The following is a 27,159-nucleotide window of genomic DNA, read 5'->3' as shown; positions in this document are numbered from 1 at the left end:
TATTGCGTCCAGTACCGAGTGACATTAAAGCTATTTTGTTACATATGTTAGTCAGGCACGGATCATTAAATGTAAATCGAATTAGCCTCTATCCGGTCTAGAAGGCATAATTAGTCTATAAGCTTACTTTGTGCACAGTATACAGGCATGGATGTTTAGCTGACCATATAGAATCTATTTTCCTCACTCTCCATGTCTAGACAAGCTTCTTAGTCTCCAGAATCTAGTGAGGCACATCCTTTTAGATTTTTACCCTAACAAGTTACCATAAAATGAGGTCTATCTCACTGATATGCGTTTTGTGATATGCACGTTTTTCGTTTAGTTATTACAGTGTTGTCTCACTGTATCGAAATGTATATGCCTCAATAACAAAAAGAGATTGACAAAAAAAAACAGTTTGAACTGCTTTCCAATTTTGCAACAAACTAGGAAAAAATCCTTCTTAACCCCAGAATAGCAACCAGAACTCTCTTTAGATCAAGAAGCTTTTTGACCGTTTTTGAAAGAGTTCTTCAAGTTGTTGTTTCAAAAAAATCTGTAAAACCACCTCTTTAGGCAGAGAATTCCACTACTTATTGTTCTTACTGTAAGAAATCAGTTTCCTTTGCCTTAGACTAAATCTCCTTTCTTCCAGTCTAAACACATGACCTATAGTCTTGTTTATGAATAGATTTCCAGACAATGGTTTATTTTGGCCCCGAATATATGTGTATATTGTTAAATATGTTTAAACAGATATAAATTTGTAAGCTTTTCTTCATAACTAGAATTGTCCATTTTAATTTTGTAGCCCACCTCTGCACATTTTCTAGTGGCATAATATCATTCTTTAGAACAGGTGCTAAATTGCACAGCATATTCAAGGTGTGATCTCACTAGCGCTTTAAAAAGAGGCCAAATTAGGTGGTTTGACCAGTATGATAGCCGTGTTGCCCTGGAAATTTGTATTTTCTCTCTGTTTTATATTTTGTTGATGTTGTTTAGGAGGGCTTATCTTGGCTGCAGATTATTCCCAGCTGGAACTGCGAATCCTCGCTCATTTATCCAGAGACAGACGGCTCACCCATGTCCTGAACAGCGGAGAAGATGTGTTTAAGAGTATTGCGGCAGAGTGGAAAATGATTGATCCTGAAGCCGTAACAGACAAAGTGCGTCAGCAAGCGAAGCAGGTCAGCCCTCATACCAATGACTGAGTTACTTACCAAATACAGAATCTGAGCTTCGTTGAATGAATATTAAATTAGTAGGTTCTTCACTACCTGACCATAAATCTGAGCATTTCTGCACATTTTTGGTGTCCCTTTTCCCTACTCTTTGTAGTAACCTTCTGATACCTGATCCGATCGCACAAACACCCTGTTTCATTGCTGCAGTGAAAAGGCTGAACCCGAGCTACTAAAATAAACCTTCAGGTGTGATTAGGAAAGGATGCATGATTGGGCAATGCATTCTACAAGAACGATTCAGCCGTGATTAGGGAAGAGTCGTTGTACAGAGAACCTCCGGCCATGATTAGGAAAGACACTCTACACAATAGCTTCAGGTGGGATTAGGAAAGACACTCTACACAATAGCTTCAGGTGTGATTAGGAAAGGGTCATTGTACATAAAACCTTCAGGCGTGATTAAGAAAGACATTCTACCCAGGTGTGATTAGGAAGGCCTCATTGTAAAAGGCACCTTCAGGCGTGATTAGGAAAGACATTCTACCCAGGTGTGATTAGGAAGGCCTCATTGTAAAAGGCACCCTCAGGTGTGATTAGGAAAGACATTCTACCCAGGTGTGATTAGGAAGGCCTCGTTGTAAAAGGCACCTTCAGGTGTGATTAGGAAAGACATTCTACAGAAATCTTTCAGGTGTGATCAGGTAAAAGAAGTAAGGACGTCCGTGCTGTTATCGGGCAGATAATCAGGGGTGGCACGTTGGGCAGCTTGTGGGTAGTTGCTTTTGTTTGTGTTTTTTTGTTTTAGTTGCCGTTAGTGGCGATGTGCTGATTGGAGCTCTGCATGGTGAGAGAGAAAGCAATTCTAACCCCGGTTCTAATCCTCGCTCCATGACTGCGGCTGCCAGTTAAGATAGCTGGTTTTATTTCTCAGATCTAGACATTGGCGTGTGTTAATCCAGGTATTATTTTGTACAGAGAGATGGTAAATGTTACTTTTTCTGGATCCGTGCAGAGCCCAGCTTGTTTCCAATGTGTGCAAGCACTGCGCATCCCCGCTGTGCCGGAGCCCCTGGTATTAAAGGCAGGTGGTGAGGCACTGATAGGCAGTTTGCCCAATTTAATGCTCTGTGCCAAGCAATTTGTTTATAAGAGAGAGCATTATGCTTCTTCTGTTTGATGCTAATCACTAAAATGTGCGTTGACTGCTGTACTGGCTCCCAGCGATTAGCCATGTGCGACTGTAATGCTTAGTGACACCACTCTGCGTTAGAACGTTCCCTGCAGGGCACAGAGCAGTGCATTGTGGGAGCCGCCCTCGGCATCCTTACTAGTAAGCAAACATGACTTGTCCACATGTCCGTGTTGTGTGGCGCAGTCACGTGACACCCTGTTGGCGACTCTGCACTCTGTAAGGGTTAATTATGCATTCACACTGACAGTGAAAATGCCCACTGGTTTCTTGAATACACATTTCGTTTCATTCCTTCAGTGCCAGGGGCATCCATCACAGTGTATGTCAGTCCTGCCGGCCTGTAGTGTCTCATTTCATAAAAGGGATTCCAATAATACCCCGCTTTATTTTTATATCTGCTGTTTTTTTAACCCATTCTCTGCTTATAAAACATTTTAAAGTGCAAGCTCTTGTGATCAGAAATGGTAAGTGAGGATTAGCTTACATTGCTTTGGAACTAGAGTTTTTTTCTGGTATAATTATCATATAAGTAATATTATTATGCAAAATGACAGTCATCCTGGTTAAATACGAGTTTTTTGTTTTATTTATTTCTGCCAGGCCGGTAACAATAATTTAGAAGTATTAACAGTACAGTCAGTTTCTTTTTCCTAGAATATCTGAGCAGCCTGATCGGACTCCAGATGGGTGAAATGAAACCATAAATGGTGCATTTTGGGTGGATATTCTAGGGCTGTCTGTGTATACTTTAATAACGGTTATAACGTTTTGCTGACTAGTGAATCCGTTTCAGAAATATTAACGTGGAATATAAAGCTCATTAGAAAATCCCTTCAGTGGAAAATGTAAACACAGCAGTAATTTGTATAAATGTGCAGAATACGTGGGATTTATTCTGCTCAGGTGGAATAAACGCGATAAGCCTAGAATTCCTTCGCGCGATTCCCCGTGCTGACCCAGAGGAATGTTAGCACACCTGGGGTCCGTGGCTTCCAAGGAAACATACTTAATAATATGTCCGATTATACAGCAACTGTATCTTCTTCTTTTTCAATTCCAAACCCTTACTTTCGTTATATTTGTCAGGATATTTATCATTGCGAAATCTAAACTATTCTTGTAACGTTGTTATTTCTTTCTTCAGATATTCAGTAAAAACATATTTGCCTCTCCTCCTTCCCAACACTTTAGGCTTTACCCAGGCAGTACATGAAGCAGGGATTCTGGGGACCCATCAAACCTTTTAATCAATCAGCAATTCTGGGGAAGAATATAAACAGTGAAGCATTTTGTAAGAACAGTCCATTGGTTGCCATGGTGCTTATAGAACCTTATCCCAGAACCGCTGTAAAGAGACGTTTACAAGACCTGTGTTGTCCTGCAGCTAAAGATGAATTGCAGAGAAGGGGTATATTAACGGATCTGGGGTTCTGTTACTATTGTCAGGTTTAACCTCCGCATTCTCCATCGTCTGTCTCTCTCCAAACTGCCTGTATTTGCTAACGTTGTTCCCTGTCTGATAGATCTGCTATGGAATCGTCTATGGGATGGGATCGAAATCGCTGGGAGAGCAGATGGGCATCGAGACTGAAGATGCAGCTTCTTATATTGAGTCCTTTAAAGCAAGATACACAGGTAGGTGTCATAGGAGAACCACCTGTCACTCTGGCCGTCAAATCTTTCTCTCTGCAAATCATTAATCATTAATTGTATGCGTGTTAAAACATTGTCATTCTGGGTTTCTATGTCTCTTGGGGCTTTTGATATATAATCGGAGTATAGCAATGACTCACCTTGAGATAATTCAGTGATTTAATACTGTGTATATAATGTATGGCTCTAGGACGCGTTTAAAATGCAATTCCCTAAATGAGGATCGGGTAAAAGTAACCATGGAGGCAAATGCCCATTTGGTAGAGAGGGAAACTGTAACGTTAATAATATAGATAGTTCAGCTCTTGATTTTATGTGTCACTGTGCGTTCAGGAAGGTAGTGATGGTTAAAATGACAGACAATTGTAACGTGCTCTGCACTTTATCGACATTGTGCGCTCCGTCACCTGTGGCTTCTTCACACTTTCACTTCACAGTAACGGAATGGGGTTCAACACATCGTGTTAGTATGCAATTATCTAGTAATCGCATTTAAAATATTCCAAGTAGAAAACACAAACCATCCCACGTAACGCTGTAATTAGCAGCAGTTCTGGTAACCCAGCATATTGAACGTATGATGCTCAATCTGGGCGTTTTCTGCAGTCAGACTCTCGATATATATGACATCTTAACTCATGGTGACTTGTGACACCACACGCAATGTAGGTTTCGCTGGCTTTGCAGCTACCGGAGGAAGGTTAGTAGCCGCAGTACTGGTAATAATAGATAACGTGTGATAATAACTCTGTTCCAAATAGACAATGATATCTGGGGGCCTCTAATATGATTCAAAACGGACAATTTAAGGTATAATGCACCGTTCTAGTATAGTTGTTGTGTTATTGATTTTACTATGCCATATTGGTCCTTTATGTTCTTTTTAATTACTTTAATTAATTAACATGGAATCATTAGTATACATTTCATGTTACTTTAATAGAATACCAGCTAAGAGGAGGAGTTTGTTCTGCTTACAAATATTTGGGGACAGTAACTATTTTAAAAGAGTTTTTGGTGATTTAGCAAGTTTTATTGTTCAATTCTGAAAAAGTGTCCGACGTTTCTGTTAATTGATAAATCTTCCTCAGCGGGATCACTTCATGTAGTTGGCATTTCTGTGAATTTACAGTTGTTTATATTTGTTTAGGATCACTCCTGTGGTGACTGATAGACAGACGGCACTAAATCCTTAAGACTTTCAGAAATTAAAGTCTTCATGTTGTCAATTGTAACGCCCAGAATGGCATGCAGAACGCATCCAGTGCTTCTCATACAGAAGCATCAAATTCATTGTTTCTGTATAAGAAGCATCATATTGGCAGGGCATGGTGATTGGACCAAGATCATTAAATCAGACTAAATAAAAATATACAGAAACCTTATTGGACACAGAGTCTGTACGGTGGACCCTAGCTAGTCCTGGCTGCGTATGCTGAGCCATTTTTTCAGATCTGTCGGATTAATGGTGAATTGCTGGCCATATGTAGTGAGTGCAATTCACATGCCAGCCGCTTGCAGTTAGCACTGGCCAGATTTGCCAGTATTTACCAGAGCCCAGAGGGCTATATATTAATCATGGCTCATGCTAACGGAAAATCGAAAGCGTACAAGGCATGGCTCCTATATGAAAAATGGAGAACCTGTCTGCACACATTGGGAAATAAAACAGAAAATGACCATAATTCCAGCCTCATCAGGGCCATTTACAAATCTTATAAAGTGCTAACAAGCTAGTGGTGTTTCCCCACTTGCACTTTGTCATTAGCTGAAATTTTTGTCTTTGGAGTAAAATGTTTTATAAATTGGAAATCCATTTCAATTAAATAATGCTTGGAAGAAAAAGTTCTGTAAATGACCGTTTGATTCACATTATTTATCATTCTGTAAGACAAATAGGAATTGTGTAATTTAATTAGTATTCTGTATTATTTCAATTACCAACCTTCTCCGTTTTTGCAAGAACCTTAGATAACCTGTTTCTCTCGTTCAGTAGCTGATTTAAACTTCTCGATGTCTGAGGTCTGCACATTCCTGGCTATTGTCACATTGATTGTCCACCAGTTTCTTTGTATCTTCTCCATACTCTATCCATGATCTCCTTTAGCATATCTTCCCAGATGATAAAATCCCTGTTTATTGCATTGGTTTCCTTGTTCCTTTCACTTTGACTCAAAGTATTCTCTTGACTCCTTATCTCTGGAGCCATTGAAATGTCTGTGGCAATGTCCTTTGCATTAATTGTCTGTGTGTGCTAGGTATCCAGAAATTCCTGAAGGACACAGTAAAGAACTGCACTCACAATGGCTTCGTACAGACCATCCTCGGCCGGCGACGATACCTTCCTGCCATCAAGGACTCAAACCCCCATGCTAGAGCCCATGTGAGTAAGCTGGTGTCAGTGTTTTATTGTTAGACCTGGTTTGTTGTCTTTATTTCTACAATCATTTTTCTTATACTATTAAGCAAATTGTACATATTTCTGTTCAGCACTTTTCAGTTACTTCTGTCAAGGAACTGTGACACATGAACACATATACAGCCATGTAAATGGATGGTACTGGTATACCTAATGTAATACCCAGGGGAGAGGGAGTCCGACTAACAATAGGTCGCTCAAAAACTGGAAAAAATAGGGATTCACTAAAACCTATACAAAAAATGGAACACTCTGCTATAGTATGCAGAAACCAGGAGCTAACCTATGATACTGGCTGAGTATGGTAAATGGTAAGGGATTGCAAATATAAAAAAGTGGACTATGCCTTTAAGGTATGAGAAATATGTGCTGTGCCTTTAAATCTCACATAATGTGCGTGATAGGTCTGCTGGTAAAAGAGAAAATAAAACAAAACAAAACAAAAAGAGGGTCCAAAAAATCGCAGAAAGAATGGAGAAAGAGAGATAAGAAAATGGGAGGAAGAAGGATAAATAGAAGGAGAAAGTAAAATGAAATAGAGTATAGAAAATAAAAATAAGTAATGAAAATAAATAGATGAATAGTGGATAACGCAGCCGATGATATGTGCAGTGCAGATAACTCTATCCCTAATGGGGTATAGGGTAGTTGGTATCTGCTCCAAATATTATACTTTGTATATATCAAAGATCTGGTTCAAATTATGATAGCAATACAGTATGTGGAACTGGATGCTAAGGTGGTTGTCTATTTAAAAAGTATCACTCGATATAGAAAGCAATGGTACAAACTGGATGTAAATAACATAAACCAGTTTATTGGTAAAATTATAAAAAATATATAAAAATATGTAATAATATAATGCAGGAACAGTTCATACAGTGGTTACCAGTCTGAGTTTCAGAAAAGTGCAGGAACCCTTGGATTTGGCTGGGATTGATGTGGATTGACTTGGGCCGTTGAGCTTCAAAAAATCCTGCTGCCGGTGAGGACGGCGGGCTTTTCGGTGTGCGTCCCGATAAGGATCTCGCTCCAGGGGACGTGCTCTGTAAACGGCTCCACTCGGCAAATACACAAAAGGTCCTGTGCGAATACTGTTCTCTGCTGGTGAAACTGGGAAATACCTGTAGCTGTCCTTCTGGTTGTAGGAACGATCCCGCCCTGCGTTATCCACTATTCATCTATTTATTTTCATTACTTATTTTTATTTTCTATACTCTATTTCCTTTTACTTTCTCCTTCTATTTATCCTTCTTCCTCCCATTTTCTTATCTCTCTTTCTCCATTCTTTTTGCGATTTTTTTGGACCCTCTTTTTGTTTTGTTTTGTTTTATTTTCTCTTTTACCAGCAGACCTATCACGCACATTATGTGAGATTTAAAGGCACAGCACATATTTCTCATACCTTAAAGGCATAGTCCACTTTTTTATATTTGCAATCCCTTACCATTTACCATACTCAGCCAGTATCATAGGTTAGCTCCTGGTTTCTGCATACTATAGCAGAGTGTTCCACATATACAGCCATGTCTATTACAGACAGTGATCCGATTACTTCACGCCCATTACAGATTGCAATCCACTTTGTTTATGCCAATTACAAACTGTAATCTAATTTATTTATTTTTTTCCCCATTACATACTTTATCCGCTTCCTTGATGCCCGTTACAAACTGTGATCCCCTTCCAGTATACCCATTACAGACTGTGATCCCCTTCCATTATACCCATTACAGACTGTGATCCCCTTCCATTATACCCATTACAAACTGTGATCCCCTTCCATTATACCCATTACAGACTGTGATCCCCTTCCATTATACCCATTACAAACTGTGATCCCCTTCCATTATACCCATTACAGACTGTGATCCCCTTCCATTATACCCATTACAGACTGTGATCCCCTTCCATTATACCCATTACAGACTGTGATCCCCTTCCATTATTCCCATTACAGACTGTGATCCCCTTCCATTATTCCCATTACAGACTGTGATCCCATTCCATTATTCCCATTACAGACTGTGATCCCATTCCATTATACTCATTACAGACTGTGATCCCCTTCCATTATACCCATTACAGACTGTGATCCCCTTCCATTATTCCCATTACAGACTGTGATCCCCTTCCATTATACCCATTACAGACTGTGATCCCCTTCCATTATACCCATTACAGACTGTGATCCCCTTCCATTATACCCATTACAGACTGTGATCCCCTTCCATTATACCCATTACAGACTGTGATCCCCTTCCATTATACCCATTACAGACTGTGATCGCCTTCCATTATTCCCATTACAGACTGTGATCCCCTTCCATTATACCCATTACAGACTGTGATCCCCTTCCATTATTCCCATTACAGACTGTGATCCCCTTCCATTATACCCATTACAGACTGTGATCCCCTTCCATTATACCCATTACAGACTGTGATCCCCTTCCATTATACCCATTACAGACTGTGATCCCCTTCCATTATTCCCATTACAGACTGTGATCCCATTCCATTATACCCATTACAGACTGTGATCCCCTTCCATTATACCCATTACAGACTGTGATCCCCTTCCATTATACCCATTACAGACTGTGAGCCCTTTCCATTATACCCATTACAGACTGTGATCCCCTTCCATTATTCCCATTACAGACTGTGACCCCCTTCCATTATACCCATTACAGACTGTGATCCCCTTCCATTATACCCATTACAGACTGTGATCCCCTTCCATTATTCCCATTACAGACTGTGATCCTCTTCCATTGTTCCCATTACAGACTGTGATCCCCTTCCATTATACCCATTACAGACTGTGATCCCCTTCCATTATACCCATTACAGACTGTGATCCCCTTCCATTATTCCCATTACAGACTGTGATCCCCTTCCATTATACCCATTACAGACTGTGATCCCCTTCCATTATTCCCATTACAGACTGTGATCCCCTTCCATTATTCCCATTACAGACTGTGATCCCCTTCCATTATACCCATTACAGACTGTGATCCCCTTCCATTATACCCATTACAGACTGTGATCCCCTTCCATTATACCCATTACAGACTGTGATCCCCTTCCATTATACCCATTACAGACTGTGATCCCCTTCCATTATACCCATTACAGACTGTGATCCCCTTCCATTATTCCCATTACAGACTGTGATCCCCTTCCATTATACCCATTACAGACTGTGATCCCCTTCCATTATACTCATTACAGACTGTGATCCTCTTCCATTATATCCATTACAGACTGTGATCCCCTTCCATTTTACCCATTACAGACTGTGATCCCCTTCCATTATACCCATTACAGACTGTGATCCCCTTCCATTATTCCCATTACAGACTGTGATCCCATTCCATTATTCCCATTACAGACTGTGATCCCATTCCATTATTCCCATTACAGACTGTGATCCCATTCCATTATACTCATTACAGACTGTGATCCCATTCCATTATACTCATTACAGACTGTGATCCCCTTCCATTATACCCATTACAGACTGTGATCCCCTTCCATTATACCCATTACAGACTGTGATCCCCTTCCATTATACCCATTACAGACTGTGATCCCCTTCCATTATACCCATTACAGACTGTGATCCCCTTCCATTATACCCATTACAGACTGTGATCCCCTTCCATTATACCCATTACAGACTGTGATCCCCTTCCATTATTCCCATTACAGACTGTGATCCCCTTCCATTATACCCATTACAGACTGTGATCCCCTTCCATTATACCCATTACAGACTGTGATCCCCTTCCATTATACCCATTACAGACTGTGACCCCCTTCCATTATACCCATTACAGACTGTGATCCCATTCCATTATTCCCATTACAGACTGTGATCCCCTTCCATTATACCCATTACAGACTGTGATCCCCTTCCATTATTCCCATTACAGACTGTGATCCCCTTCCAGTATTCCCATTACAGACTGTGATCCCATTCCATTATTCCCATTACAGACTGTGATCCCATTCCATTATTCCCATTACAGACTGTGATCCCCTTCCATTATACCCATTACAGACTGTGATCCCCTTCCATTGTTCCCATTACAGAATGTGATCCTCTTCCATTATACCCATTACAGACTGTGACCCCCTTCCATTATACCCATTACAGACTGTGATCCCCTTCCATTATACCCATTACAGACTGTGATCCCCTTCCATTATTCCCATTACAGACTGTGATCCCATTCCATTATACCCATTACAGACTGTGATCCCCTTCCATTATACCCATTACAGACTGTGATCCCCTTCCATTATACCCATTACAGACTGTGATCCCCTTCCATTATACCCATTACAGACTGTGATCCCCTTCCATTATTCCCATTACAGACTGTGACCCCCTTCCATTATACCCATTACAGACTGTGATCCCCTTCCATTATACCCATTACAGACTGTGATCCCCTTCCATTATTCCCATTACAGACTGTGATCTTCTTCCATTATACCCATTACAGACTGTGATCCCCTTCCATTATACCCATTACAGACTGTGATCCTCTTCCATTATACCCATTACAGACTGTGATCCCCTTCCATTATTCCCATTACAGACTGTGATCCTCTTCCATTATTCCCATTACAGACTGTGATCCCCTTCCATTATACCCATTACAGACTGTGATCCTCTTCCATTATACCCATTACAGATTGTGATCCCCTTCCATTATTCCCATTACAGACTGTGATCCTCTTCCATTATACCCATTACAGACTGTGATCCCCTTCCATTATACCCATTACAGACTGTGATCCCCTTCCATTATACCCATTACAGACTGATCATCTTCCATTATTCCCATTACAGACTGTGATCCTCTTCCATTATACCCATTACAGACTGTGATCCCCTTCCATTATACCCATTACAGACTGTGATCCCCTTCCATTATACCCATTACAGACTGTGATCCCCTTCCATTATACCCATTACAGACTGTGATCCCCTTCCATTATACCCATTACAGACTGATCATCTTCCATTATTCCCATTACAGACTGTGATCCTCTTCCATTATACCCATTACAGACTGTGATCCCCTTCCATTATACCCATTACAGACTGTGATCCCCTTCCATTATACCCATTACAGACTGATCATCTTCCATTATTCCCATTACAGACTGTGATCCCCTTCCATTATACCCATTACAGACTGATCATCTTCCATTATTCCCATTACAGACTGTGATCCCCTTCCATTATACCCATTACAGACTGTGATCCCCTTCCATTATACCCATTACAGACTGTGATCCCCTTCCATTATACCCATTACAGACTGTGATCCCCTTCAATTATTCCCATTACAGACTGTGATCCCCTTCCATTATTCCCATTACAGACTGTGATCCCCTTCCATTATACCCGTTACAGACTGTGATCCCCTTCCATTATTCCCATTACAGACTGTGATCCCCTTCCATTATACCCATTACAGACTGTGATCCCCTTCCATTATACCCATTACAGACTGGGATCCCCTTCCATTATTCCCATTACAGACTGTGATCCCATTCCATTATTCCCATTACAGACTGTGATCCCCTTCCATTGTTCCCATTACAGACTGTGATCCCCTTCCATTATACCCATTACAGACTGTGATCCCCTTCCATTATACCCATTACAGACTGTGATCCCCTTCCATTATACCCATTACAGACTGGGATCCCCTTCCATTATTCCCATTACAGACTGTGATCCCATTCCATTATTCCCATTACAGACTGTGATCCCCTTCCATTGTTCCCATTACAGACTGTGATCCCCTTCCATTATACCCATTACAGACTGTGATCCCCTTCCATTATACCCATTACAGACTGTGATCCCCTTCCATTATACCCATTACAGACTGTGATCCCCTTCCATTATACCCATTACAGACTGTGATCCCCTTCCATTATACCCATTACAGACTGTGATCCCCTTCCATTATTCCTGTAACGGACCGTTTCAGCATAAAAGGGGAAAAATCCGTTTAGGCGATAATCCCCTTTTCTAGAGACAGGCACAGCTACTGCAGAACACCAAACTCCCGATCTGGATACGAAATAACACTCCGAACTGGAACAGCTGAACAAGAAAAGCATACAATCCGCTTACACTCTTGGCAGTCAGCTTACAATCCAATCCCCCCCAAGAACGAGACGACACTTCATTTTGAGGGTTAAACAGGAACTCTAGACTGGGACACCCAGTCTGGCTTTTATTTCCAACTCACACATACAGGCCACACCCAGGGGGAGGCATAAAAGAACCAATGACATAGATGTTACCTCCCACACATCCCCTCCCCTTAGTGTGACACATAATCCCATTATGCATACAGAGTAAAATATACTTTTACACAACTTTCATAACTTTAAAACCATACATCACATTCACATAAAAATACATATCCACAATCAATCCATTCAGGGGAACAACATATTAAAAAATGGCATGAATCCGACCAGGGGTTTAAAAGTTACTAAAAGTATCTTTTGGGCCCTTGCTTGCAGCATGGCACAATCTGGCCCAAACAGAAGTAAAACATCCCCCACAATGCATCCCGGCTTCCTCCCTTCTGCCCTGGAGATAATTGGAGAAGTAATCCAATTATCTAGGACTAGAGTCAGACTCCATTAACCACATGGTTGCAAAAAGACAGTAAAAGACATAAAATTACATACTGATACATTTAACACATAAACCACACATTTCTACATATCCCCAGTTTAACTGAACACAAATACCTACATAATATTTAAGACAGTATTACTGTGATATGTTACAAAGTCTTAAAGGGACATTAGTCCCAAAATGTCCACCGCTGATTTTAAAGGGCCAGTAGCAGCAATATAAATTATACATGCCCAAATATAGTCTTTAAAGTGCAATATGTCCAGGGGCCATAGTCGCAGGGCAGGAGGCTAGCAGCCAGGCTTCTCCAGCCCACAGTGGCGAAGTTGGTTTCGCCACAATTCTCCCCTTTACCAATTAGACTAACAGGGTATCTGACCTCCTGCCGGTCAGTGCCCTGGTTAGTCCAGCAACCCACCCACAGAACAGAAGTAGTAGAGCAGCCCACCCATAATAAACAGTTACTACACCTGGGTGAGGGAGAATTTTGTCCAAGTTCAGGTGTCTCCCCACGGCTGTGGGAGAGACTGATATGCTGTCTTGGTGGGTTGCTGAGGGGGCAGAGACCAGCGGTACTCTGTCCTGTTGCCAGCACTACCACGGGAGTAGTCTGGTGGGAGCCTGGCTGCTGGAGACCGACTGTCTCCCCTTTAGGTATATCGCTCTGTGGCTGGGGGACAGGACCGACCGTCCCTACCCCTGGGGCTGTAAGTGCAGAGACTACGGTCCCATCTGCCCAGATGTGGGGCTTAACATCTCCCCTTGGTGGGTTAGGCTGCCGCTGGAGAGAGGGTGTAACAAGCTCCTCTCTCTGGACGGTAAACTGCCGCTGGGGAGGGGGGTTAGCAGGCTCCTCTCCCTGCCACTCTCTCTGCTGGTGGAAAGGGGGACCAGCTGTCTCCCCTTTCATTCTCTTGTCCGGCTGCTGGGGTGCGAGACTGACTGTCTCTGCTCCCTGCAGGACACACTGCCGCTGGGGAGGATGGACGACACCATCAGCTCCCTGGGATAGACACTGCCGCTGGGGAGGATGGACGACACCATCAGCTCCCTGGGGCACACACTGCCGCTGGGGAGGGAGGACGCTGCTCTCCTCTCCCTTCGCTTCACACTGCCTTCTTGGCATCTCACTTTGCTGCTGGGGGGCAGGAACAACAACCTCTGCCCCCTGTAACTCAGCCTGCCGCTGGGGAGGAAGGACTGCACCTTCGGCTCCCTTGGACACACACGGCTGCTGGGGAGGATGGACGACACCATCAGCTCCCTGGGGCACACATTGCCGCTGGGGAGGGAGGACGCTGCTCTCCTCTCCCTTCACTTCACACTGCCTTCTTGGCATCTCACTTTGCTGCTGGGGGGCAGGAACAACAACCTCTGCCCCCTGTAACTCAGCCTGCCGCTGGGGAGGAAGGACTGCACCTTCGGCTCCCTTGGACACACACGGCTGCTGGGGAGGATGGACGACACCATCAGCTCCCTGGGCCACACATTGCCGCTGGGGAGGGAGGTCTGCAAACCCCCTGGCCCACTCTGATTCCCGCGGCAAGTACTCTCGCACTGCTTTCTTCACACACTGTATTAGCTCCTCTGAGAGGTTGGGTCCGCATATAGCCAGCACCGCGGTGACCTCTCTGTCATACGCCTCTTGAGTGTAGCTGGGTGCCATGCTTGCTCTGCTGCAGTTGGTTCCTTGTAGATAGGGGCGCTGTACGGGTACTGGCGTTGCCCTCACTTTGTAATCCAGGGATGGTGTTGTCTGTAGCTGTCCCTCTGGTTGTAGGAACGATCCCGCCGCTTGCCACCAATTGTAACGGACCGTTTCAGCATAAAAGGGGAAAAATCCGTTTAGGCGATAATCCCCTTTTCTAGAGACAGGCACAGCTACTGCAGAACACCAAACTCCCGATCTGGATACGAAATAACACTCCGAACTGGAACAGCTGAACAAGAAAAGCATACAATCCGCTTACACTCTTGGCAGTCAGCTTACAATCCAATCCCCCCCAAGAACGAGACGACACTTCATTTTGAGGGTTAAACAGGAACTCTAGACTGGGACACCCAGTCTGGCTTTTATTTCCAACTCACACATACAGGCCACACCCAGGGGGAGGCATAAAAGAACCAATGACATAGATGTTACCTCCCACACATCCCCTCCCCTTAGTGTGACACATAATCCCATTATGCATACAGAGTAAAATATACTTTTACACAACTTTCATAACTTTAAAACCATACATCACATTCACATAAAAATACATATCCACAATCAATCCATTCAGGGGAACAACATATTAAAAAATGGCATGAATCCGACCAGGGGTTTAAAAGTTACTAAAAGTATCTTTTGGGCCCTTGCTTGCAGCATGGCACAATCTGGCCCAAACAGAAGTAAAACATCCCCCACAATGCATCCCGGCTTCCTCCCTTCTGCCCTGGAGATAATTGGAGAAGTAATCCAATTATCTAGGACTAGAGTCAGACTCCATTAACCACATGGTTGCAAAAAGACAGTAAAAGACATAAAATTACATACTGATACATTTAACACATAAACCACACATTTCTACATATCCCCAGTTTAACTGAACACAAATACCTACATAATATTTAAGACAGTATTACTGTGATATGTTACAAAGTCTTAAAGGGACATTAGTCCCAAAATGTCCACCGCTGATTTTAAAGGGCCAGTAGCAGCAATATAAATTATACATGCCCAAATATAGTCTTTAAAGTGCAATATGTCCAGGGGCCATAGTCGCAGGGCAGGAGGCTAGCAGCCAGGCTTCTCCAGCCCACAGTGGCGAAGTTGGTTTCGCCACAATTCCCATTACAGACTGTGATCCCCTTCCATTGTTCCCATTACAGACTGTGATCCCCTTCCATTATACCCATTACAGACTGTGATCCCCTTCCATTATACCCCTTACAGACTGTGATCCCCTTCCATTATACCCCTTACAGACTGTGATCCCCTTCCATTATACCCATTACAGACTGTGATCCCCTTCCATTATGCCCATTACAGACTGTGATCCCCTTCCATTATACCCATTACAGACTGTGATCCCCTTCCATTATACCCATTACAGACTGTGATCCCCTTCCATTATACCCATTACAGACTGTGATCCCCTTCCATTATACCCATTACAGACTGTGATCCCCTTCCATTATGCCCATTACAGACTGACCCACTTGTTGCTCCTCCTTAGATCTCATTATCTGTTTAATATAATGTAATGTGACAATGTATTCTCTGTAGGCAGAACGTCAGGCTGTAAACACAACTGTACAGGGGTCTGCTGCTGATATTGTAAAAACCGCAACAGTCAATATCCAGAAACGCCTGGAGGAAGCCTTCCCATCAGCACCGAAATCTCACGGTCACCAGGAGCATGCTAGTAAGACAGGTATGTGGTAACACGTCAAATAAAAGGTGTGATATTGGACTGAGGGGCTCCATACCCAATGCTGATCATGAACTGGTGATTCCTCTCTAGTCTGCTATTTATATATGAATCAGAAACCTGATTATACCTTGCATTCCGTGCCTGTGTGTGTGTGTATATGATTTGCAGTATATCGGTATTTTTACAAGTTTAACAGTTAAGTGGAGGGGGAGAATATCAGCATTCCTTGTAGGTACCCGCTACTGTATAAGACATGCCAGACCATGCCCATCCATTGGCCATGTAACCTATTAATATGTATTATTTAGACTGCTAATTGGATCTCGCCCCTCTGTAAACAGGAAAGTGGTGGGAAATGCAAGGGATTAGCAGGGAGTCTAGTTAATCTACAGGAATTTTTGAAACGTCCTTTCCTTTTAGATTAGTGTAACAAATTGAAGATTATATTAGCTTTAGTGTACTAATAATCTTAATTTTAGTAATGACAGGAGGCGAATATTTGCATATCTTTCTTTACTGAAAACTCCAGCAGCATAGAAACAGTAACAACCAATCAGAGAAAAGATATGCTGCCCATAAAAGGGCCTGTCTATGACATAATTTCCTCTTTCTTTGAGGCGAAAAAAGGTAACAGTCAATACATAAAATATCAATACAGATTAACGATTCAACAATATAAAACGATAAAGAACTTAGGTAAATCCATGATATGACTCAGTGGAAAACGATTCTTCGTCCCATGAAATGAATATTCACGCTGAAAGAAAAAGAAAAAAGGTGAAAGGTTTCTGGCGTGGAAAACGTGTCCGCATATCATAACCATTGTATAACTGAACAATAATATATATTAAGAGTAGAAATTTAAACCTAGGGCATCAAAGTATTATACTTAAACTAGGTTATCAAAACGGAGCGTGAGTAACATGACCACAAAGTCAAATGAAAAAATGATGATATGAATAATCCATACATAACCAGAACAATGCAAAAAACATATGCTAACATATACAGTAGTAACCTGCATGCTTACCTGAGCACTAGGACTTAAACCTGAAGAAAAACAAAATATCTGGGGGGGAAAGAAAAAACCCTAGGGCGGGAAATATTTGCCTCCTGTCATTACTAAAATTAAGATTATTAGTACACTAAAGCTAATATAATCTTCAATTTTACCACATGACAGGAGGCTTCATATTTGCATTTTTAAAGCTTAGGCCTAACCAGTGTGAAGGAAGCATGTGAAACCTGGCGAAAATAGAATGTCCGAAAAGTACTTTCCCTAGACCAGTCCGCGCAACGCATAATGTCGGTTAGGGAGGCGCCTGCCAAGAACGCTTGGGATGCCGCCGCCCCCCTAACTGAGTGTGCCCCAAAGCTAGATTCGATTCCCACCAGTTGTAGTAACCAGCGATCCCATCTGGCCAGGGTGGTCGTAGACACTGGTCCGTGAGGCTTCACGTAGGAAATCAACAGTTGACCCGTCGGAAAATGCCGGAGAGAGGCTGTGCATTCTACGTATCTCCTGAGTGTCTTGACAACACACAGTTTGGGGTCCAATTCAAAGTATGGATAGGATACAGAGGGCGTATCCGATTTAGTCCGTCTCGCAATGGAAAAGGTGACTCCCTCTGGAGTGAGAGAGAAACCGTCCACGTCAAAGGCCCTAATGTCAGACACCCGTCGAAAAGAGACCAGACACAACAAAAGGGCCAATTTTGCTGAGAGTTGTTTCAGAGATAGAAACGGGTTGTCCGGCCAACCTCTCAGAAAGTCCAGTACTTTACTTACCTGCCAAAGGTTGGAATATTTGGGCGCTGGGGGTCTCGTCATTCTAGCGCCTCGCAGTAGGCGACACACCAGCGGGTCTTGACCCACCGGTCTGCCTTGTACTGGGATGTGAGCCGCTGAAATGGCCGATCTGATCACGTTAAGGGATCTGAATGATCTACCAGTCGAGAAGAGATGGGCAAGATAGTTAAGTATCAGCGGGATAGGGGCAGTAAAGGGATCGGAATCCCTCTCCACGCACCAATCACTCCAGGCTGACCAAGCGGAAATGTAACATCTCCTGGTGCCCGGGGCCCACGAATCCCAAAGGAGGTCCTTAGTAGACTGCGATAGGCCGTGGACTGACCAGGATCCCCTGAAATCGTCCAAGCCACCAGTTCCAACTGGTCTTCCAGGACGAGGGGGTGAGGTTCCCCTCGAGGTCCCGACAGCAGGAGTGGGAAGGTCGGGAGTCGCACGGGAGTGTCGTGGGACATCTCCAGGAGGTCCGGAAACCACGGCTGACTCTGCCAGAGGGGCGTTATGAGTAGAGCCGAAGTCCTGTGGGTGCGTAAGTACCGTAGCACTCGTGGGATCATCGAGAATGGAGGGAAAGCGTAGGCTCCGTGTGAGGGCCAGTCCTGCAGGAAAGCGTCCGCCCCTTCGCTCATCGGATCCGGAAGCCAGCTGTAGTATCTCTGCAGTTGGTGGTTGGTCCTCGATGCGAACAGATCTATTGATAGCGGACCCATCCGTTGTCGCAGTGACTGAAATATCTCTCTGTTGAGCGTCCAGTCGCTGGTGTCTCTCCAGTGCCGGGAGAACCAGTCCGCCGTCAGGTTGGCGACCCCTGGGAGGTATTCCGCCTGTAACGTGATGTTCCTCTGCATGCAGAAGCTGTAGATGTCCTTCGTAGCTTCGGTCAGGTCTTTGGACCTCGCTCCGCCCAGGCGGTTGATGTATTGCACCGCCGAAATGTTGTCCATGCGGAGCAGGATACAGCAGTTCGATTTGTCCTTGGCCAGGCTGCGTAAGGCGAAGGAGCCCGCGATCAACTCCAGGCAGTTGATATGCAGACCGGTCTCCTCCCCTTGCCAAGGACCCCCTGTGGAGGCCTCTGAGCAGTTGGCGCCCCATCCCCATAAACTGGCGTCCGATTCCACAACGAAGTCCGGGGAGGGGCCGAAGATCGCCTTGCCGTTCCAGGCTTGTATGTGTAGCAACCACCATCTCAGTTCTGATCTCACCTCCCGAGTGCGTGGGATCCAGTGGTCGTAGGAATGTCCGGTGCGTAAGTATCCCGCTTTCAGCCGTTGCATGGCCCTGTAGTGTAGTGTGCCCGGGAATATCGCTTGAATGGATGAGGACAGGAGTCCTACAATCCGGGCGAGCATCCTGAGCGGCATTGAGTCCATCTTCAAGACTCGCCTGATTTCCTTCCTTATTGAGGCAATCTTTTTCGAGGGAAGGCGTAATACGCATTCTCTCGAATCGATGTCGAACCCCAGGAACTGCACTGACTGGGATGGAGTGAGAGACGATTTTTGCATGTTCACCACGAATCCCAGGGACTCTAGTAAGTGAACTGCAAAGTTCGTCTGCGATCGTAGCCTGGACGCGGACTCGCAAAAAATCAGTACATCGTCCAAGTATACGAGACAGCGTATGCCCCTTGTACGGATGTGAGCCATCACTGGTCTCAACAGCTTCGTGAAACACCACGGAGCCGAGCTGAGGCCGAATGGCAGGCAAGTAAATTGGCATACCCGTCCCCTCCATCTGAAGCGGAGAAACTGGCAGTAATCTTTGTCTACGGGGACCGTGAGATACGCGTCTTTGAGGTCCAGGCGCGTAAACCAATCGTTCTCGGCGAGAAGGTCTTGCAGAAGATGGATGCCTTCCATCTTGAAGTGTCTGTAGGCCACAAAGGCGTTTAGTTGTCGGAGGTTGATAACCGGCCGATACTCGCCTGTTTTCTTCTTCACCAAGAAGATATTGCTTATAAAGCCTCCCCCGTCTGGCGCGTACTGAACCGCGCCCTTCTCGAAGAGCGAGTGGATCTCCTCGTCCACCAGTCGGTTTTGTTCTGCCGACATGTGTATCGGGGGGGGGAGAGCGGTTTGGACAGGTTGTGCGGTGAAGTCTATTACGAAACCGCGTACCGTCTGGAGGACCCAGGCGTCTCTGGTGATCCGTGTCCAGTTCTGGAAAAAAGAAGACAGGTTGCCTGCAATAAACTTTGGGGCAAATGTACGTATGGAGGGACTCACCATTATTGAAGCGGCCGCGTCCGCGGCTCCTGAAACCTCTGGACCTTCCTGCGCCTCGAAATGTAGAGGGTTTTTGTGAGGAGGACGGGAAGAAGGTTGGCGTCTGTGGGAACGCCCTGGAACCTGAGGTCCAAAATCGGCTGGCGGCACGGTTCCGCTGTCGGCCAGCCCTTCCAAAAACACCTCTAGCTGGAGGAGTGTGGAACACTTGTCTGAGTGAGGTCTGGGCCTTGTTCAAAGTTGTGAATAAGTTCACATGTCGTTTCAGCTCGGAAATGAAGGCATCGCCAAATAAAAGACCTTTGGCCTTAGGCCCGAATTCCTTGGCTCCCAGTTCCAGGAGCTTGCTGTCGATTCTGATCAGAGCCGATCTGCGTCTCTCGACACAAAGCGCTGCGTTGGCGTTGCCCAGCAGACAGATTGCGCGTTGGGCCCATTCGCGCATGATATGGGGGTCCAGTAGCGATCCTTGATTGAGGGCCATGTCAGCATGATACAACATCTTGGCTATGGGACCCAGCAGGTCCAGCACTTTGTCCTGTGCTGCCTTGATGCCCTTTTCAACCCCTTTGCGCGGGTCTCTGCCCGAGCGTGACATAAAGGCTACCATCGTATCATCAAATTCTGGTGTTAGCGCCACCTTGTCGGGGATCAGGGGTCTGGGGCATTCGGCCCGGAGGCGCGTCCGCACCTCCTTCTCCAATGGCTTGCGCAGCCAGTAATGAATAAATTTTGCCAGATGTTCTGGCAGTGTCCACTCTGAGGAGCGAGGGTGTCGGATGGTGCGTGGGTCAAACAGCGGCAAGCCCTGCTCGTCCATAAGGACGCCATCCCCGGACGGACCGGCGGTGTGGCTGTCATCGGCCTCTCCGTCCAAGAAGGTCTCCTTGACATAAGTCGAAGAAGTGGGTGGCAGGTCCTGCCAGTCCTCGTTGTCCGAGGGTGAACCCTCCCGTTGCCATTCATCCACCACATTTAGGTCACGTGGGTCGTAGGCGTCGTCCTCGTCCGAGGACAGGGGTGCGCAGGGTGCGGGTTGTTGGTCCGCGCCCTTGACCCGTTTGGCGGGCACCTTGCCCTTCGCCTTGGCGGAGGGGGGGCTCAAAGGTTTCTTGAGTCGCCTGGTCTTGGACGTCTCAGAGCCCGACGCTTCCATGCGTCCCGAAGGGCTAGTATCACCATGGCTGTGGGGGAGGGCTCGCAAGAGGGCCTTTTCCACGGAAGCCGCCACGGCGGCATTGATCATGGCTTGAAAATCTGAGCTTTGCGTGTCTTCCATGACCAAAAGTAGCGTCAAACCTGTGGGGCGAGAACAAGGTTCAGTGGGGAGAACCGTGGAGGTTTTTCGTATGCAAACATAGACAATATAGTCGTGTATAGAAGGCTTTTATGCACGTATTTTTTATCCAAAGGGCTAAGCGTCAGACTTAGGTACGCCCTAGTGCATATTCTCGGGGTTCACCCCGGGTGGCGTGCCGTGGTAACCAGAGGACACCCACATCAACCAAAAAAAAAAAAGGGGGGGGCCGTAGCGCCCTGCATGCGTGACTGGGGGGTCACCCCAGGTGGTGTGCCATGAAAAAATACCCAGAGGACACCCACATAAATTTCACCCTTGGGTGCAGTAATTTAACAGGACCCTATGAGGGGTACCCAATGATATACCCTGGAGGGTTGGTAGTGTCAGTAAATTCCCCTGAGGGGTGATAACATATATATGTGTATATGTATGTATGTCCCTTTAATAGTAGTCACATTGAGGGGACGGTAGCCTTATGAGCCTTCAGATTATTGCATGCAAACCCTTGCCTTACAGTGAGGCAGATGTACACATAGTAAACCAACGTGTTGTGGAGAAATCTTGCACCCTCAGTGAGACAGAGTGCATTAACACATAAAGCACAAAAGGAACTATCCCTGCATGTGGTCCAGGAGCTGAGAGTGAAAGGAGACCGGGGAGACACACTGATGGTGGTCCCCGGTGTCGATACGGCGGTCGGTGAGTACCGAACCGCAGAGAGAGGCCGCCGCGGATCTCGCGATAACCGCGAGATCCAAGATGGCCGCCGGCCGCGTGGGGAAGGGGTTCCCGCTCGCGGCCGCGATCTGCAAGGAAAAAAACGCGGCGAAAAACTCGAATAAGCCCTGGCTACCCTCCACCCGTCACCCCACAATAGCCCTGCGCTAGATAGAGGCAGGTCCGTGCGGCGAGCGTGGCACAGGCAGCCGCGCCGCCCGCGGATCGCCGGAAAAATAAAAGTGAGAAAAACGGTCACAGAGCAGAGTGAGGGAAGCAGGTACAGGCAGTCAGGGCAAGGATAAACACATGTTATACAAAATATACAGTACACAACTAAAAAACAGGTATACAGTAAATATCTTTGCACAAGGCAAAATACTCTGACCTGTTAATGGCTGGAGCAGCAAAGAAAGAGGAAATGATGTCATAGACAGGCCCTTTTATGGGCAGCATATCTTTTCTCTGATTGGTTGTTACTGTTTCTATGCTGCTGGAGTTTTCAGTAAAGAAAGATATGCAAATATGAAGCCTCCTGTCATGTGGTAAAATTGATATTTTTTTTTAAATCCCATTGATATGAGGCTCTTGGATGAGTGCTAATGCCTTTTCAACAATAAATCCTGAGACTACTATTCCTAATGCACTAAAACAAGTTTAGCTTAAACAAACCGTTTTGGTGTGTAGATCATTCCCCTGCAGTTTCACTGCTCAATTCTCTATTTAGTAGTTAAATTGGATGGCTTAATTTTTAATCAGATGTTACAGCATAGTGTGTTTACTTTAAAGTTCAATTACAGAGTAGGAAAAAAAATATTACATTCTCACACAGGAGGCTCCTGTAGGGTCTAGCAAGCTATTAAGGAGATAAGAAATGTTAAATTAAACAGAATGTACAATACAGGAAGTGTAAACATTAGATGTCTATTTACTGGAAGTGTTTAGGAAGGCTGTGTAAGTCACACACATAGAGGTGTGACTAGGGCTGTATAAATAAAGTGATTTAGCTCCTAAATAGCAGAGAATTAAGCAGTGAGACTGCAGGGGCACGATCTACACACCAATACTGCTTCATTAAGCTAAAGTTATGTTGGTGCTTGTAGTCCCTTTAAGAGTCTTTCACAGTATTGGAAAGTGGATCTTTGCGGGTTATTCACAAGTTTGACTTATTGTATTTATCAAAATAAAGTTAAACAAAAACAATCTCTAGATAATCTTTGATTTCAGTGACCGTTTTGACAGAAAATTTGAATTCACAAATAATTCCTAACAATTCCCACTTTAATATATAGCTGTCTAAATCTAGGATTACTTGTGCTGTTCACAAATAATGGTTCTAGCATTTCTTTAACGACCGGGAAGGAGCAGATTCATTTCTCACATGAGGTCCTGGATGGTCAGAGCTTCCGGATCCAGAGGCAGTTGAAATGCATGTTTACGTGTGAGTGAGTCTGTGCTGACACCGGGGGTCAGAGTGGCACCTCCTTGGATAGATACTGAGATTGAGCTCATCAGATAGGAATGACCTTGAGCTGAGACCTTTACCAGTTCTCAGCAGGAACACAGTCTGCTGGCAGGAGAACCCAATTAACCCCCTAAATGCTGGCTGTCTCGCATACATGGTGTGTCTGAAAAAGCCACTCGCTGCCTGCGAAGCAAATTGGGTTTATGTACACACACAAAAATATTCTGCTTTAATGCCATCTCTAACTGCAAGCTTCATTATTATTTCTTGATTTTCATATTGAGAATAATTTGATATGACAAAATGAGCATCAATGAGTAAAAAAAACCAGTGGGCCTCAATGTTTGGGAATTGCAGTAGTAAAGGAAGGAAACGTATGCAGAATGGTTACTGTGTTTTCTCAACTCCTGAAGCTTCCATCTGATAAAAGATATTATCCCCACCAGTCACTGTCTGTGCTGATTATGAATATACTCTATTGTCTACGAGCTATTCTATTGTCTTTTGAGCCTGTTTCACAACTCTGATACAAACTGTATGTGTTGTTTTAGACCGGAAAAAGCAACAACCTATTTCTCTCACATATATCCACCTTTTTACATATTGCAGGAAGGCAGAAGAATCTTTTCCAGCCAACCCACGGTGCCTTCTTTATCCTGCAACTTCATGATGAACTTATTTATGAAGCTGCAGAAGATGATGCAATACAGGTAAGTGCATGGAGTGCAGAGGATAAGAAATTCTCAATTAAACACACTGTGCAAAAAAGGAGGTTTAAGAAAAAGATCTCTCTTTACTGGAAGTGTTTAGGAAGGCTGTGTAAGTCACGTGCAGGGAGGTGTGGCTAGGGCTGCACAAATAAAGTGATTTGACTTCTAAATGGCAGTGAATTGGGCAGTGAGACAGCAGGGGCATCATCTTGCAGTAACCCTTTACTATTATTTGTTTGTTTAATTTCTGACTATTACTTAACCACTATGCAATATCCACTCCACAGTAATACAGTATTGCCAGTACTGCAGTATTCTCGTCAGTCTGTATCCACACTGCTACTACTGTATTCCTAAGGCCATTTTGTACCCATCGTGTTTGTTGTTACATGTGTTTCTGGTGGTGAAAGTGTTAACTGAAGCCCAGGTGGAATTATTGGGAATAATTGTGGCGCCTCAGCCAGCCATTTCACATGGTGATCGTGGCACCACAGAGCAGGTGACAGTTAATTAGTACTGTGTAAATACAATCCCATATCACAGTTTCCTTCCGAGTGTGACCTATTCCAATCTGGATCTGGAATGGAGCATGAATCCACAGGAATATATGATTATAAGTAATTATATTTATTCCAATTAAATAAAAAATAAATATCCTCCTAGTTTGCGTAAAACCAGAAGTGATGCAACGGACATAGAGCAGCAGGAATTACTTTTTCTAATCATATAGTCCTGTGGTTTTTACTCAACCATTTGAGCCAACATCAGAAGAAAGGTTTGTGATCCCCTTTATTGGCACAGATATTCTTATACCCAGGGCAGGTTGTAGCAGTTTGGGATATTATGTTAAATAGACTTGTATATATTATCTGCACTAGGAGTTTTCTCCTTTTTGGTTTATATCTCCCCTGCATGGACATGAACCTGAATATAGAAGAGGGACAGTGTCCCCAAAGTACACATCTACAAGATCTAAGCCTGTCCTTATTAGGCTCTTCTCAATGTGAGTGATTCCAACTAACACTCCTGTCCATCTCTAATATATCATATAGCACCGGGGACTGGATTGTGAGCAGGGAGAGGAGGGCAAGCAGAGTAAGAAACAGGGAGGTTTGGATAGGGCTATTTACTGAGTAATAACTATTAGCGGATGTATGCTATGCATGGATTAAATGGCAATCCATATTCATTACCTGTGCCTTGTTGTGTCACTATGGGAATTAAGACCCAAATGTTTAGTAAATCTAAAAGACGGCTAGAATTTCTGTATTGAGTGGTTAGAAACTCGGTAGATTTACTGGCGGTAACCCTGGCACTTGCGGTTGGTGCTCCTTTAGCAGTTCTTATCTTGCTCACATGCAGAGACTCATTCCAGCTGCAGCTACATCGTCCATTGTAATTAAAATATAGCTTTTTTTTCTTTCTTTCTTTCTTATTCTTCTTTTCAAGGGAAACAATAGGACAGAAAGAGGCATGAATAAAGATCTAAGAAGCGGTTAAACGTGCAGTGCTTGATCCAAGCTAACACTGTTATTTCTTCCACCGCAGGTAGCGCAGATTATAAAGAACGAGATGGAAAATGCCATCAAATTATCCGTTAAACTGAAAGCAAAAGTGAAAATTGGCCCCAGCTGGGGGGACTTGCAGGATTTCGACCTGTAGAACGAAGGATCCCCCCCCCTCCTCATGGAAATGAATTTCTGTTTGTTACACAAACCTGCTGCTTGATAATCCCACATCGGGAACCGACTGAAACCCAACATGATGGCACATCCCGATGTTTTATGTCATTTTATGGACTCAGGAAAATAATTGTATGAAATCTGCTTTTCTATTCTGTCTAATGAATTTTTACCAGTAAATCATTTATATATGACCTTTAACAGATGTAAATATTCAATGAATTTAAATGTATTAATCGTTTTCTTATTAAAGTAATATAAATTACATCCTATAATATTTTACATTAGATGGGATTACTAACGGTCTCTTTTTCACATAAAACTGTCTGTTTGTGTTGGGCGTGGGCAGGAGGGGTGCTAAGGACATATCTGGAATATATTAAAGGGTTAAAAGCTTAAGGGTGGCTGTTTGGTTAGAGAGAGAGGATTCCTGACATTGTTGATGTAGTAACCATAACAATTTGCTGTTTGAGGTGAATATTGTACAGACTTCCCAAATCTACGAAGCCCAGTTTTTTGAGAAAGGTGAACATTACAAAACCACAACAACTCTGTTACTCCATATTTGATTCTATTTTTTATTTATTTATTTTTTTTAGTAACCTTTTAAAAATAATATAAAATAAGCAAGTAGGAAAATATCTTTTAATATCCGTTAAATGTTTTTGTTGGTATTTGGAACATGTGGAGGGTTTTATAAAGTGG

General features: G+C 44.0%; 1 protein-coding gene across 1 annotated transcript in view; it reads left to right on the top strand.

Moving 5' to 3' along the window:
• POLQ (DNA polymerase theta) overlaps positions 1 to 26,659 on the top strand; it is a 102,356-nt gene extending 75,697 nt beyond the window's left edge. The window contains exons 26-31 of the mRNA XM_063433495.1: positions 988 to 1,172; positions 3,885 to 3,996; positions 6,273 to 6,397; positions 16,396 to 16,543; positions 24,672 to 24,772; positions 26,321 to 26,659. Coding sequence (XP_063289565.1) covers positions 988 to 1,172; positions 3,885 to 3,996; positions 6,273 to 6,397; positions 16,396 to 16,543; positions 24,672 to 24,772; positions 26,321 to 26,434 — 785 coding nt within the window. The 3' untranslated portion in view covers positions 26,435 to 26,659. The remainder of the gene's footprint in view (positions 1 to 987; positions 1,173 to 3,884; positions 3,997 to 6,272; positions 6,398 to 16,395; positions 16,544 to 24,671; positions 24,773 to 26,320) is intronic.
• Positions 26,660 to 27,159: the final 500 nt, after the last annotated feature.

Source organism: Pelobates fuscus, chromosome 1, assembly GCF_036172605.1.
Source record: "Pelobates fuscus isolate aPelFus1 chromosome 1, aPelFus1.pri, whole genome shotgun sequence".
NCBI classification, from domain to species: domain Eukaryota; kingdom Metazoa; phylum Chordata; class Amphibia; order Anura; family Pelobatidae; genus Pelobates; species Pelobates fuscus.
This window is presented reverse-complemented; position numbering and strand designations above follow the sequence as displayed.